We start from the raw sequence: 16,033 nt of genomic DNA on the forward strand, positions 1-16,033 counted from the left end.
ATCAGAGTGGAATTTCCCGTTACGTCATTTGAATGCAAGCACCAGATTGGTGTACACCTGTGGCACATAGAGAAACATAGCGATTCACTGTCAGTCAGATTTAACCTTCACTAGAAATAGGGGAAAAGGTCATTAAACAGAGGGTGACCAGTACCTGTGTTTAAATGAGCAACTCATGCTTGAAACCTGCTTATTGACTGAGCTATTCAGTAGAACTGCAATTCTGTGGTCTTTATATACCACAAAAGGGTGGTGGCAGTAACGGATGTGAAAGCAGAGCAGAACGACATAACCAACCTATATTTTGCTCAAGTGAAACTGCTTTTGTATCTGGCGTTATCTGATAACGCAGAGCATTGCTGTTGCAACTTGAATGCACATGAATAAATGTAACTGAGTTTCGAAAACTGCAGGCAAAGTACCGTGACATTGTTGTTTTAAAAGTAAACCAGGAAAAATGCTTATAGCCATGTTAAAATCTTGCAAATTGCACGACCAACCCACAGTACGAATACAGTAAGGACTCGAGCGATAGCCACCCCTTGCAGTTGTAATATTTTATTTTCTGCGGTCTGATTGATGCAGCCACGACTAAAGACGTCATGAAGACATTAAGGTCAATGTGGGTAGGCTAGTCACGGAGCGAGCGGTGCGACAATCACTCTATCAGCCACCGCTCGGTAGACGGTCTCCCATCCGGCATAAAGACAAACGCACGTGATCCCGGCCGGCGGAGGGTGCTAAAGCCACCGAAGACCAAACGAGGTAGAAATGTCTCTATATCGGAGTAGCATCTGGTATTTAAAAGGGCTCAATGAATACACAAGGTAAGATGCGCTCCCATTAAAAGCAGACCACGTGGTTTATAATGAAATAATGCATTTGATGAGAATGGAAAACTTGTTGCAAAGTTGTTCTAGTTACTTAACTGTCTTTTAGTTCAATCAGTAGTTGACCTTATTTTCCATTATGAGCGGCCACTGGAGCAGGACCATTACGGCTAGCTGTAAAATTGATTTATATCTGCTTTATTTTAAGCGTGGACGCTGTGTGGCGGAGCGAACGGTGCAAGTGTCCCATATGGGTCACGTATTTTTCATGTTGTCACGACAGCACAGAAGATAAACTGGTGATCTGCTCTCGGTATTGGTGTGAAACTGAACTAATGTCACCGATTATAACACCGTCTAATTTAATCCCTTAAATATGTAGGAGCGATGGGAGTAAAATTGGAGGTTTTATTTCTATGAAAAGGATTATTCCGGGAAATAAAATCTACGCGCGTTTTGTTACTTAAGCAACGTCAAAGTGCGCTTACGAAGAACTTTTGATTAATTAGAATAAATTATTACTTTTAGAAGTATTTGTATTGTTTTCATCATCATCATTATCATCATCATCATCGTCGTCATCATCATCTCACATTTCCTCGTGAGGTAAAAAGCTGCACGTTATGCTTGCATGTCATGGGATCAGCGCGCGTGTTAGTCTGTCCCTGGTAATGACGGCTGGGCTCCACGCTGCCCGAGGCAGGAGGGGCCACATGTACTAAATGCTAGATGCTTAAGGAATTATGTAACAATGACCTGTTAATTGGTGTACTGATGACCTGGTATAAGTAAATCAACTAATTGGCTAATCCTCATATTATTATTATTATTATTATTATTATTATTATTATTATTAACATTCTACTTTTAAAAGTGCTATGATTTATGGTGGATTAATTTATAGTATGGTTGTACTTATAAGGTGTTATATGTGAAGTTCACGCTGTGTTTTTCCATTTTATTGATATTTTTCGTTCCTTCATAAACAGAGAGCTCTCTTTCCCATCACATTCCCACACAGTACAACAACACAGAGAGAGCTTTTTACCCAAAGGATTCCAAACTACCCCCCTGTCCTCTGTCCCCCCACCCTCCGCCAGCCCGCCGCACAATCGGCCTTTACACTCGCTCTCTCTGTTGTCGCGGAGCCGTCAGAGGCGTCCTGTTCCATCCCAGGCTCAGGCTCCATCTGAGGCTGCTACCTGTCAAATGCAGAGTGCTGGGATACTGGGCGAGGGGTGTAGGGCTATCAGTGGGGCGACAGGCCCAGAGACGGCGCCGGGGCGGAGACGCGTTGGCTTCAGCAGCCAGGAAACACAAAAAAACAAAATGAGCATGGGGTTGGTCTCAGAAGGCCTGACGTCAAAGTCTGGATCAGGCCTTGGGGCACAGGCATGTGTGCTGCTGGGGACAGAAACCAGCAGTGTACTCATATTCTCTAACGATTTCCAGGAAGACAAAACATTCTCTCCTGTGTTGGCAATTTCATTTCAATCAATCAATCAATCAGTTTATTTGCGTAGCACATTTTCAGAGTCAAGCAAGTTGACAGACCAAAGTGCTGCAATAGTGGGAGGCAGATCAAGGTATAGAAAGATTGAAACAATAAGAACAGATAGAATAGAAATAGTATTAGAACTCAGTATTAAAAGAACAAATGAACAGACAGATACCATGGAGTCAATGGTCGAAGAAACAAACAAGTGTTTTAAGGACGAATGACTCAAATAATCCAATCTAATTGAGGCTTGTAAAAGGCAAAAACAGATTAAGTAAAAAAGACCATAGAAGTGATTACTGAGATTAATGAAAATTTAAAAAAGTCTTTAATCTAGACTTAAAGCAGTAACTGAGAGGGCGGTTCTGACAGTATGGGACAGATTCTTCCAGCAGTCTGGGTCCAACAAGGAGCAAAAGCAGGATCCCCAACAGTCTTTTTATGGAGTCGAGAAATGGTCAATAGATATTGGTCCACATCCTGTGCTTAGTTCAAAAGATCCAGTTTCCATTATAATTTAACATGCTTCTGTACGGCTCACGCAGATTAATAATATTGTGTTTTAGGGGTGCCTTTGAGTCTGCAGCCAAACGTTTTGTGGAGAAGGACTTGGAGGTGTCCGTGGCAGGGAGATCCTTCATGATCACTGGTGCCAACAGTGGGATCGGGAAGGCCGCGGCCATCGTCATCGCCAAGAGAGGTCGGCGAGCCATGTGCCCCGCAGAGTCAGACTCTCTGTGTCAATGACATCAACCCAGTTCTTTAGTAGATGAAGCACAAATATTCCGATGCACTTGTTTCCCCCCCCCCTCCATTTCTTACAGGTGGTACGATCCATATGGTGTGCAGGAACAAGGACAAAGCCGAGGAGGCCAGGGCAGAGATTGTCAAGGAAACAGGGAACAAGGTGAGTTTGGGATGGCTGCATGGTGGGGGGAGCTCTACGGAGCTCTGCTCCATCACTGCCCACGTCGCCCTTTATCGGTGCTAAACACTGATGCATAAATACATAGAAATAAGTACAAACCCTGTTTTAAAAAAACGTTTTTCATTCAGGACATTTACATCCATATCCTGGACTTGACAGAGACGCGGAAGGTGTGGGAATTTGCGGAAGCTTTTAAGAAAAAATTCAAATCCCTCAACGTACTGGTGGGTATCCAGACAAGGCCTCTTAGTGAGCACTATGCCAGTGGTTCTCTGAAATGAAAGCTTGGCTCCTCAATGGGATCCTTGAATGAGAGCTTTGTGGTCCTGTTATGACAGATCAACAATGCGGGAAGCATGCTTATGCAGCGCGAGCTCAATGCGGAAGGTCTGGAAAAGAACTTTGCCTGCAACACCTTGGGTAAGAACCTCACTCTCGAACAAATTCTGCCGTACTGCGTTTCTGTGTGGCATGAGTGCAAACTGGTCAAGAAACGGTAGAAAAAGAAAATGGGAAAAAAAGAAGGGAAGTAAAGGTTTTAGCCTCCTTGAAAAGTATGACGGTTTAATGCGGCGGGGGGGGGATGAGGCATCGTTAGCCCCAAGTAGAGTTATCCTGTCATCTTCTGCCTCTTCCAGGGACGTACATCCTCACCAAGAATCTAATTCCTCTTTTGGAGAAGAGTGGTGATCCCCGTGTGGTGAGTAAGCGGCACCCGTGCAGGGGTGCATTCTGGGAGCGCATCTCACGCCAACATGCGGCTGTCGCACAGGAAATCCCACGACACCTCCTGCTGTGACACGTCCTGCAGGCCCCTGCTGAAACACCCCCCTCTCCCACATGCACTTTGACATTGTTAGTGGCCATAATAGGACAGGTCACTTTCAGTGCACCAGAATCGTCCCCACAGTCCAAAGCTCAGTCAGAGCAATTTTATAATGGCTATTTTCTCCCGAAGTGATGCTGTTTTCATGGCCAAATACCTACTGCAGTCCAGATGGAGCCTCTGAGACGTGTAGCGCAACTATAATGAATTATATTGGAGCTACTGGCTGACATTGACGTTAATGCACCATCTGTCACAGTGGGAGTATGGAAACAGCGTGCTTATATTATAGCCTTAATCACATCTTATGCATCCCACAAATGGCTGACAGAATCCCCAGTAATTAAGCATCAATTGTTTTTCCTCTCAGAAGTAGGCATTGTCTCTTATCTGATCAGGATCTTGTATCCTGAGAGGGTCACAGCAGGATTTCTTCATTGTCCCTCATTGTGATGCCCTCGGAATTGCCGCTCTTCTGCAGATTATGGTGTCTGCTGGAATCATGCTGGTGAAGAAGCTCCGTATTGGGGACCTGCAGTCCGAGAGGGGCCGCTTTGATGGAACCATGGTCTACGCACAGAACAAGGTACCAGCGGGGGAATCGCAGCACTGTTTGCACAGGCAGCGCCAGGAACGGGTTCACGGCTGGGGCGATTGTTCTGAAAAAATAATGGGCTCTTCATGTCCATACATTCTCGGACCATAAGTAGAACTCGATCGCAGCTTAGTATTTAAGCAAGTGCCATATACAGCACCTACAGTGTACAGCACCTACAGTGTACAGCAGGGGTTCTCAGAGTCCGGATGTGAACCAAACCACAAGTTAATTCTGGTCCAGTCAACAATGCAGCTGGCGTGTTCAGCTCCTCCCAAGCCAGTGATCAGCTAATCAGATTGAGCTTGAGAATAGAAGCCCTGCCATCTCCCCTCTTCTCCATGCGTAGGTGACCCCTCTGATGAAGCTCTCTCATCATTTCCTCCCCAGAGGCAGTTGGTGGTGATGACGGAGCAGCTGGCTAAGACCCACCCTGGCATCCACTTCTCTGTCATGCATCCCGGCTGGGTAGATACCCCAGGTACCAACGCCCATTTTGGGGGATGGGCATTTTCAGCCCTTTAGTTTTCTATGACGTTATTTGTATTAGGAACCATGTGTTCTTTAGCCTGTCCTTCACGGAACCGATGATCGAGCTGCGGCCCGTGCTGGTCCGGTCCAACACTAGTGACTCTGTGTAATCGTGCCTCCTCTGGTGTCCCCTGACAGCAGTGGCCGAATCCATGCCGGATTTCCACCGATCCATGCGGAACAAGCTGCGGAGCCCGGAGCAGGGTGCCGACACTGTGGTGTGGCTGGCGGTGTCTGAGGCCCCCGCCGCCGCCAAGCCTGCCAGCCGTTTCTTTCAGGGTGGGGCCTTTTTTCACGTTTAAAAAAGCGCAGGCTAGTGTTTCAGCACTTACCGGATAAGGGATGAAACGGCCGAATGCCTTTGGAGGCCGGATATAAGAGCCGGGAGGGGTGACATTCATTTAATTAACGGGGGGCATCTCAGCACCGTGACGGGGGCAGTCATGTGCCGGTGCTGTTTTAGGCCCGGCTCCAGATCCCACCGCAGCCAAGTCACGGTAATAATGGCTACGATTGTCTGCCCTCCAGCTTCTGCTGTGGCCGTGGAATATTGGCTGCCTCTGAGGTCCACATTCCCTCAACACGGTCCCATCTGAGCCCCACAGAACTGGCCGCACTGCTCAGAGAATTAAGTGCTGTTGAAAGAGGCCATAACAGTTGGGGGGGGGGGGGGGGGGGGGGAGTGTGTAAGTGGAGGGAGGGGGGCAGTGGACACGGCCGGGCCTGGCGCAAGTCCACTGCAGCTGGAGCCTGACTCGCTCAGTGACAGACGGTGCCAGTGAGCCCAGTACCGCTCAGTCTCACGCACCATGAGCTCATTCTCCAGCCCGTGCCTGAAACAGACAGGCCTCAATACGGTCACTTCTGACGGGGGGGGGGGGGGGGGGCGGGGGGGGACACCACCGCACCTTCAGTGAGTTACAGATGAGCCCAGAATTAAACCAGCTTACAGTTTAGACCGTCTGTGTTTCAATTCTAACTAAACAATCAATAAGGCTTAGGGTCAGTCGCAGTAACAACGCAATCCCGTCTGGAAATGGCCCCCATGACTGATAGGATGCGTCTGTTCCAGACCGCAAGGTGATCCCGACCCACTTGCCTCTGGCTTGGACCCACAGCTCGCTGGAGCAGAAGGAGAGGTTCATGACTCTGCTGGAGGAGCTCGCCAAATCCTTCCAGCCCCACTGAGTTCCTGGATCCTCCGCTTGACCTGCGAACCCAGGCCTGAAGATGCCTTTCTATAGCCGCAGAGCGTAGCAGCCACACTAAAATCTCACTGGGTTGTTTCCTAACAAATCTTTAAATTATTTTTATCCCTCAGCGTGTAGCCTTGAGAGGGCTGAATGACTAGGTGTACCTCCAGTGTGACCTTTACTGTTACTAACCGAAGACCACAGTGCAGAAGAGGAGCATAGCCACGATGCTCAGCTTTTATAGAGAAGGTGTAGAGGAGGTTTCTGACCAAGGAGTAAATCTCAGCAGGTTTAAGGCTGAGAGACACAGCTTTTCTTTATGACGGTCCGATTTATGTTGGGGATGCAGCAAGAGGATTGTTTTTCAGAACGAAACCAAAATCAGAGGGTGATTTCCGGCTGTGAAGGACACAGCAGGTTTATCCTCGGCTGTGGCCTCGCGGCAGCTTGCGCGGTCTCAGTGTTAGACCTGAAAGTCAGCCAGTGCCAAATAAGAGTTTCCCATCAGACACTGCAAGCAAAACAAGTTAAAGATAGCATTTTCAGAAAGCTGGACTCCATGATGTGATTTTGGCAGGACAGTGAATGTGCAAGTGATGGGTATCACCCACGGAGCAGCGAGGGCATGTTTTCATACTAACAGCATTACTAAGTGCATGCAAAAAGCATTTTAATCATGTACAAGTGTTTCTAAAGGACATGTTGTGCCTTAACTATGATGTGCCTGTGAACCTGTATCACTGTGTGCTGCCGCTACTTGCGTGGAATATATTCAATTGAAATTAAATTCACACATCGACTGATGTGAGACTTGCCTTAAACGTAGCGTCTTTCCTTACGCATCTCCGCCTGTTAGGAAAGGGAGCGTCACAAACAACACTTTCACTTTTAATAAGTATAACTTTATTGAGCTTCCAGAATCCACACCATCCTTTCACTGCAGGGCTTCAACACAAACTGGCAGGTTTGTCCACTTTAAAAATACCGGCTAGACACAACAGTATGATAACTACAAGGGCTGGTGTGCAGGATGCAGCAGCTGCCGATTCACAACGTATGTCACAGCTGGTACGTTACAAGGTGACGGTCCCCGGAAGCAGCCCCAACTGCACCATCCTTCGTGGGGGGGTTGAGGTGAAGTGGCCATTAAAGGCAGTTATGGGGGTGGTGGGTTAACTCCAAATGTAAAACAACAACACAGTGTCATGTAATTAAATAATATCTTTTACTTACTACTCTATATAGTGATAGTAAACACATATACAACCAAGCTGTGGCTTAAATGAGAAGGAAATTACTAGCGATTATTTTGAACTCAACATTTTCGAACCTAACAACTGGCACATGCATCAAGTCCAAACAGCACACTGCCCCCTTTCCAGCACAACTGCACACCTACTGGTGGACAATGACATTGCAATTTACACCAACAACATAGAAATGAGAATTATTCAAAAGTGCCATCGTTTTTCGGAAAATTACAGAGTACCGGAAATGTTGGTAAAAGTGGACTTGACTGAAATGGTATATAATGGGCCTCATATCCAGGTGCTGCTCTAGGATTGTCATCAAACTTTCAACTTTACCAGCTGTATCAACACCCAGTAGGGACAACTCAATATACCATAGTAAATACAGGCTACAGGGCTCCATATACACGGAAGTTACTGGAACATACAGGAGAAATGGATACTCATACTTAGATAGCATTTTAGTGATCCGACCACAAAATTAGCAGTTTTTTTTTTTACAGTGTGCCACTAAAATGGTCCCAAACAACACAATACTGCAAACCTGCAAAAGCAGTATCAAAAACAAAACATTCTTAAAATTAGTATTTGCTCACAAAACCGTCAGCTGTGCGAGTCTGTGCCATACTGGGAAAAATAACCCTTACATGTTATTCAGGCCCAGAGAAATCCATGCAGGCATTGATGAGGACAGCTAAAATACAACATAACAGACCGTGGGAACACCGACAGCAACCAATTACATGCAGGGATTGATGAAGGCAGCTAAAATACAACATAAACCGTGGAAACACTGAAAACTAGAGGTCCTGCAGTCTGTGGCCAGTGGAACGGTTTGCCTAGAGCCCTCAGCACTTTTCTGCGAGACCCTGCTTGACCAGAAGTGCTTCTTTTTTGTCACACTGCTCAGTTTGCACACAAACCCACAGGCTTTGAGGCAGATGTAAAGATATCAAAATGCAGTTGATACTACAGTGCGTTTTATTTTCACTTCATTTGCGCCCAGAGATAGATTTCTATCTACTCTGTGAATCAATCTACTCTACATCTATAAACATCTAATAAAAGCCCCATAAATTCAGCACTGAAGATGCTGAATGTTTAATCTCTCAACAGTATATAAATATACCCAAATCACTGCCAGTAGAAAGCACTGAACTGACTCCGGTCACACAGTAAAGCGAGACTCAGCCGGGAGAGGACAGCTGTGCAGACAGGCATCTCCGCGGCCACCTCAGCCTCCGGCACGAGCGACTGGTTCCCCAGAGGCAACCAATGCGTTACAGAGAACTTTAAGGCCATCTAGTGAAGGAATTCATAAGCTTTGCACAGAGATAAAGGAGCTCAGGAGCTCAGACAGGGAGGAGGAGAGACCAGCAGAAGTTGGTATCACCATCGTCACTACAAGGGCTGAATACGTAAGAGACAAGGTCTTTTGCAGTTTTATTGGGGGGTGCCCAGTGACTGCCCCCATGCCCTCCCACCCCTTCAAAATGTGCTTTTACGAGGCCCCTGAACACCTCGTCCATCAAGCGCGACAGCGCCCCCTTCAGCTGGCTGGCATATAACTGGCTCCGCAGTTTTTCCACATTAGCATGAGCCAGCCAACCCCACAAAACTATTAACTTGTGCTTCAAATTTGCAAGGGTTTAAAAAAAAACAAAACATTTACGCTCCACGGTTGGATGGGCGGGATAGATGGGAGGTGGTATGAGTGGGAGGGGGCACAGGCAGGGTGGTGGAGGTCAGGTCAAAACGGCTGCAGGAAGATCACAGCACATAAACTGGGGCTGATCCTGCCATGTTTGGACTGGGTGCATCACAGGCCATCCTGCTTGGAGAAGCTCCTGTATACTCGACGCACACGTGTTTGGTGGGTGTGTCGTGTCACTTGTGAGTGTTAATGTAGTGCGTTTGATGGGGGAGCGAGCAGGTGAGGAAGATGTCACTGTCCGAGGCTGATCCGAGATGGATGTCTGTCAGCTGGACGGGTCTAGCAGAAGGTAGATGGGGCGGGTGGGCAGGGCAGGGGGTGAGAGGGGGCCATCACTCAGCGCGGGGAGAATCCTGTGGCTATGCTGCACCCCACCACCTGAGTCATGTCCCAGATCTGGGCACAGAACAGGAGAGAGAACAGAATGGCGGTAGGGGGGTCAGCATCAAGCCCGGCGGCACATGACCCATAGACACAAGCTTAGCCAATGTTTTGCTTCTCTGTTACTTTTCAGAATTGAGTACATTATCCTTTTCACTATGGTGGGTTTAAAGAACACGAGAGGCAGCAGCAGTCTATGAGACTCACCTTGACCACACGGTCACTACCGCAAGTCACCATCAGGCCCCGCGACGGATCCATGTCCATGTGTGCAATGTTGTGCTTCCCCTCGTGGAAGGTGGCCAGGGGAGTCCGGCTGGAACATGGAGGTCATGATGTCACCAAACACATCCATGATGTCACCAAACACATCTATGATGTCACCAAACACATCTATGATGTCACCAAACACACTCCTCGTGTGAGCGTACTCACTCCTCGTCTCGGATGGACTCATAGCAAGGGTCGCAGACTCGCACTTGGAACTCAAAACCCATGATGGGGTAGCTGGAGCGCTTGGAGCTGCACTTCCCGCACACAGCTTTCCCGCACTTCCTGCAGTGGTGCTGAGGAAGCAGCAAGGCATAGGCCAATGGTCAAAGTTGAGAGGGAGGATAACTTGGTCAGATGAATACATTGTCGTATCCCTGCAATGCCATTCTTAGCATGTTGGTCTGGATGTGGTACAACTGTCTGATCACCACTTCCACTATGTAGCTTGTACCTCTACATGCCACTAGGGGGTGATGTTGCAGCTAATGAAGATTAAACCTTAGAGCACAAGGAGGCCAGGCCTCTCCTCACCTGCCGCAGCCCCAGGGTTTTAGTGTCCCACATCTGCTTCAGGTTCCAGAAGAAGGGCTGCTCACACTTTTGACAGGAGTCACAATCCTGCCACTGTGGGGCCTGGGGGGAGGGGGGAAAATGATGAAATGGAGGGGGGGGTTATAAGCTAAATGACGTCCCCATGCACACAGCATGACTGTTTGTAGAAGCTAACAAAGGAAAGAATGTAAACATCATCGCCAACAAGGTGAGAGATCATGGTCGGTAAGGTCAGTAACCAAGGAGACGGACGGAATGTGTGAAATGAAGGAAGCAGCGTCTCAACTTGCCGCTGCTCACACAAAGACGCAGGGGGTGGGGCTTAACGGGAGGAGAGATAGGGGAAGCCGGCGAGGCACATCACCTCCTCCCGGGGCGTGTCCATGTTCCAGACGGTCATCCCCCCGTCGGCAGAGCAGGACAAGAGCTGCCGTGTCAGCTGCAGGTAGCAAAGGGCCTGCACGCGCTCACTGGGGGCAAAGCAAAGAAATGTGGGGGCAGGGCAAACCACCAAGAGTGCCGAAAAACAAAGAGGGTGGGGTCAAAATTAACACCACCATCCCATTCACCCAAAAAAAATAAGGTATAAATTAACTGAATCACCCTTAGCTCAAACTACCCCAACCAACACAGCCTATGGTTTTATTCATCTACTCAGCAGAGCAGAGTGGTGCCGCCCCTTACTGGTGGCCCTGGAGGAGCAGCGTGTGGCCTTTCCGCCCCCCGATGTCCCACATGATGATGCTGTGGTCTGAGGCCCCGGAAAACAGCAGCCTCTGCACGGGATCCCACCAGAGAGTGCCAATGCTCCCTGAAGAAAAGGTTAGAAAACAGGGCTGTGGTGCAGGTTGTTACCGACTGAGTAACCCCACCTGAACAATCCTGGGGGGGGGGCTGCTGTGGGGTGGAACACCAGCTCTGCTCACCAGCTCTGCCCACCCAGCACAGATCTGATCACAGGTAGCTGCGACACAGCGCGAGGGCTGTCCCCCCATGAAAAATAAGAGGATCCCCAACACCCGGAACAGAGCAGCCCCCTCCCCTGCTAGCGAAGCTGGGAAGAGGCACGCCCTTTGCATTTGCGGCCTGGGTTTCCGAACACCAGCCTTCTGACGCCACTGCTACAGCAGCCTGGGCGAAAGGGAGGCACTGAAATGCCTTTGTACCGCGCTCTCTTTGTGTGACACACAATGGCAGCTTGATGGTAGAGGCATCGCACTCAGGACAGAGGACAGTCTGTGCAACACACACCTGCTTCCTGTTTGCCTCCGTGTTACCACGCCCCGCTAGCCTGGAGGCAGGGGCGCAGGGCGCCTCACTGTAAATCTGACAAGGCGCTCGCTTTCCACGCCGCGGCCAGTCCCACTTACCCTCATGGCCTTTCAGGGTGGTGATGACGGAGCACTTCTGCCTCTCCAGCCTTAGCAGGGTGATCTGGCCGGCATAGTCGCCCACAAAGGTGTGCTGAGTTTCGTTGTCATATCTGAGCAGTTGGTTAAGGTCGAGCCGGCCGAACGAGTACACGGTCACAGTGAAAGGATGGGTGCGTAAATGAGACGGAGGTGCCCTCCTCAGGGATGGAGGGCCGTTTCAAAGGCAAATACATTTTAGGGGAAAACAGTAAAATCGGAGTCATAACCGGCCAATGCTATACACTAATTTTATGCTGAGCAAAATGGTAAAGCGTAAAATCCGCCTCATGAGGAACTGGAAATGGTTTTCGGAAGGGGGAATTTTTATCAGTTTTACAGAAGAGCAGCACCTGAGAGATAACTGCGATTCTCACCCTGTGCTTGGCTAAATTCATGCTACAAGGATCTCTGGAGAATTCCACCGCTTGAACATCAAGACAAAATAGGTCTCCAGTCATCCCCCCCTCCCAGGGTGAACAGGGCACTGTGTGCCTCTCACATCCATGCCCATCTATTTTTAAGCAGAAAACACGCAAACATCTGCAGTTATAAGGTTTCCAATTGGCTGTCCCCGTTTATGAAACTGTAACCCATCAGCAGTGACTCTGACGACACGAAGGTCTGATGACCCAGGACGAAATGACATCAGCCCACTGACCAGCCAAAGGGGATTAATGTTTAAAGGAAAAATGAGCCGTTCCCCCTACCACTAGAGGGCGTGACTGAGTAAAGGGTACTGTAGGCAGGAGGCCCAGGCTGTGAAGCAGTGCCGGCCCAACATGGCGCCACTGCGTGTGCACATCCAGCTGATGTACTTGTCGTGCCCAGCGGTGACTACCCAGTCGCTCTCCAGAGAGAAGACGATGGCCGATACGCGGTTCTGATGGGCTGCCAACATGGACACGGACACAGGGACATGGAGACAGGCAGGGAACACAGAGACATCGCCTTCAGGAGGAGGTGAAGAAACTACAGAACAATTCAGCCTCATTGCTGAAAACCGCCTATGGGGCGGGGGGAGCAGTCCTTCCGCATTCACATCAGAGGGCTTAGCGGGTCACAAAGCAACAGCCTGATAACGGGGAGATGTGCCTCCTCTTTACTCCTTCAAACACGAGGAATATGAATGAGCAGCACTGATCAGGAAGCCATCACAGGAGTAGCCTTCCGCGAGCCCCATGGGGGAGCCTAGTCTGGAAACGGTAGGGAGGGGAGCAGCTGACGACCATGTGGGTCATAGAGACAAGGGACCCCCAGGTACCCTCCACTGTGGGGAAAGATGCCCCCTAGTGGGCACATGGTACGAGACGCAACTACAAGCCCAACATAAGCAGCAACAGCCTGAGACCGAATATCGGTGGAAGACGGGGCTTATGAAAGCTGACGAAAGCTCACCTACCTGGGTACGTTTTCACATGGTTCATCTTGTTAAAATCCTCCGAGATGCTAAACTCCTGTGAAGTACAGTTAAAAAAAAATAAATAATATAAATGTGTTTTCCTGCTACTGGCCAAACGATCGAGACAAGTTCAGCTCAGACAGATTCCATATTTGACAGGGAGTGATGACCATGTCATAACATAATGTGACCTACATCCACCATTAAAGGGCCAGTTCAGAATTTGCTGAGCTGATCTGCATCGATGACATTTGGCTGAAAATAGGCAATAATGACCTTAATGACTAATGACTACGCAAAGCTGACCTTAGTACCGGCAAGCAACCCGTAGAGGTAAGGAGCCTACACTGATTACAGTGCATTTCCACACCCACCACACGACAAACCACCAAAAAAGCTTCAGCCATGTGATACTTCAGCGCCACACTGGTCGGAATGGACCAGTGTGACGTATTTTCCGGTGGCTGGAGAGCCAATCCTGCCACTAACCTGCTTATAGGGCTGGATGTAGATTAACGTCACACCCGGGATGAAGCATTCGCAGGTTAAGGGCCTTTGCTCAAGGGCCCAACAGAGTACAATCACTCTGGGCATTCATGGGATTTGAACCAGCAACCTTCTAGTTGCTGGCACAGAGCCCTAACCTCAGAGCCACCACTCCGTTCACCTATGATTTGATGCAAACTATTCCCTTACTCCATTTACTTGAAAAATGTTTGTTACAACAAAATCCATTTATGAATAGTACAGAATTTAAATTAAGACTTAATTATTAAATTATGAAAAGATCAGACTAGAATATCAAGTTTTTTGGTGCATAATAATTAATGCAACATACCACAGATATACCAGCAAAGGAAAACCAGAAGCCCCTATTGGATGGGAGTATTGCGATCTAAAAATCACTGACTGCCCTAACTGACTTCTCATTGGTCTTCCCTGGATTAAGCTAGGTCATGATTGGCCAGGCTGCATAACGCTGACCCACAGTGGCTTTCATTTCTCCTTTCACCACAGCACTTCTGAGCCTAAGGCCCCTTAACGATTAAACTGTGCGTTTGACAAACTGGAGGTGGAGCTGAGCGCTGGTCAGACACGGCTTCCTACCACAACAGCACCGTTGTCCTGGCCCACGAAGACACGTTTGCTCTCATGGTGATATTCCAAAGAGGAACAGGGTGCTATGAATAACAGAAGCTTTATTGAATGTGCTACTCTGTACAGGTCATAGAGAAAGCATAGATAGAAAAACCAACTATTCATCCATCTATCCAGTATAGCAAGAACCAAATGAGATAAACTACCACTGACATTCAATAAATGCAAAAAAGTACTCAAAGTGCTCAGTGTCAGCTTTCAATTCCTAACCAGGTTAATTTAAACAAAGCACAAAGTAGAATGAACGACAGACATTAGCCATCAGGATCAGACTTACAGGACACGGTGTGGTAGATACTGGGCCAGTACTGCCCACTGTCCCGTTTCAGCCAGACCCGGATGGTCCTGTCAGGGATAAGACTTGTTAGATTTCTCAAAAATAAAATTACTCCAGTACCGTCACGACTGTGCGAGTCTTTTTTCCTCGGTGATATTAGCATCATCATAAATAAAACATTCAGCCTCGGTGATATTAGGGTTTTGGACTACCCCCGGAGAGTAAAGCTACATTACAGCTGACGTAAAAGTTTGGACCAGCTAAGCAATGCGAGTCCCGGGCGTGTTTATCGGTTTACGTGCACATGAGACTGTGAAAGCGACCTGCAACAGGCCGGATGAAGAGCGGTGAACAGCTGCAGACACAAAGCGTGCCGCGATGGTGTTGAAATGCAGAGCCAGTCAAGCCTATAGGCGATATAGGCGGCCGCCCAAGGAGCCACATGGGCTTCAAGTGGCAATACTCCGTATGACGAGACAGTAAGGCCATCATGCAGCACAGCAAAATCACGCTTAGCGACTTCTAAAGCAAAACTTAAGAAGAACTGGAGTTACGTTTCGCTAACTTAGTACGAACTGTAAACGAGTATTAGAGGGGTGCCAGTACTGGCTGGCTAACTGAGCCAAACAAAGAACTGAAATCGTTGAACCTTGAACCTAACCGGACACAGACCGAGCGAAAGTCGGTTTAAACTGCGATCGGTGCCGGTGTCGGTCTCCAAAAACAGAATCCCCAAACGCCGGGGAGTCCGAGAGGCCGTCCAGGCGCAGCTCGGCGGCGCTTACCGGTCCTCGCTGACCGTGATCACGCCGTCTTCTTTCGGTATGAGCAGAGCGGCGTTCACCGCATCCTGGTGCCCCTCGATCTTGTTTAACAGGACGGGTCTGGAGCTCTGAGGCCTCGAGTGGATCTCCGCCGCCATGTCTATTTTCGTTCCGTTTTTTTCCTCTTTTCCTCCTCCTCCTCTCTCCCTCTTTTCAAGTCAGCTGACCGGAGGGAAACGGAGCCGCGCAGGGCCGCGCCGCAGGTAAATCTTCAGCTTTTCGCAGCGAAACTGAAACCGAAAGCGCTTCTCCTCCCGGGTAAGACACTAAAACATGTTCCCACTTAATATCAGCAGCACGCAAGGCGCTTCTTTATGGCAGCGGGCACAGTGTGTTTCCTGTGTATCGGCAGGGGTCTCCATTTCTCCGCCGCTGATGCCTGAAGTAACGTT

At 48.7% G+C, this 16,033-nt stretch overlaps 2 protein-coding genes across 3 annotated transcripts; one reads left to right on the forward strand and one right to left on the reverse strand.

Annotated features, from left to right (window-relative positions):
- Positions 1–112: 112 nt before the first annotated feature.
- Positions 113–7,222, forward strand: dhrs12la (dehydrogenase/reductase 12-like a). Of its 2 annotated transcripts, none has more exons than XM_048980546.1 (10): positions 113–827; positions 2,895–3,028; positions 3,153–3,235; positions 3,385–3,480; positions 3,595–3,676; positions 3,895–3,956; positions 4,564–4,668; positions 5,068–5,158; positions 5,350–5,487; positions 6,281–7,222. In XM_048980546.1, the coding sequence occupies exons 1-10, from the start codon at positions 772–774 to the stop codon at positions 6,394–6,396; spliced, it is 963 nt and encodes a 320-aa protein (XP_048836503.1). In that variant the 5' UTR covers positions 113–771; the 3' UTR covers positions 6,397–7,222. The 2 variants fall into 2 exon arrangements, with proteins under 2 accessions (XP_048836503.1, XP_048836502.1); XM_048980545.1 differs by having other exon boundaries at positions 115–827; positions 5,347–5,487.
- A 65-nt stretch (positions 7,223–7,287) lies between these two features.
- On the reverse strand, positions 7,288–15,993 carry wdfy1 (WD repeat and FYVE domain containing 1). The gene is made up of 12 exons (XM_048980542.1): positions 15,603–15,993; positions 14,818–14,885; positions 14,490–14,563; positions 13,383–13,437; positions 12,721–12,871; positions 11,942–12,054; positions 11,256–11,382; positions 10,936–11,041; positions 10,551–10,652; positions 10,182–10,312; positions 9,954–10,062; positions 7,288–9,761 (listed from the first exon to the last, which is right to left on the reverse strand). The coding sequence occupies exons 1-12, from the start codon at positions 15,737–15,739 to the stop codon at positions 9,702–9,704; spliced, it is 1,233 nt and encodes a 410-aa protein (XP_048836499.1). The 5' UTR covers positions 15,740–15,993; the 3' UTR covers positions 7,288–9,701.
- Between the last annotated feature and the right edge of the window lie 40 nt (positions 15,994–16,033).

Source organism: Brienomyrus brachyistius, chromosome 17, assembly GCF_023856365.1.
Source record: "Brienomyrus brachyistius isolate T26 chromosome 17, BBRACH_0.4, whole genome shotgun sequence".
Lineage (NCBI taxonomy): Eukaryota > Metazoa > Chordata > Actinopteri > Osteoglossiformes > Mormyridae > Brienomyrus > Brienomyrus brachyistius.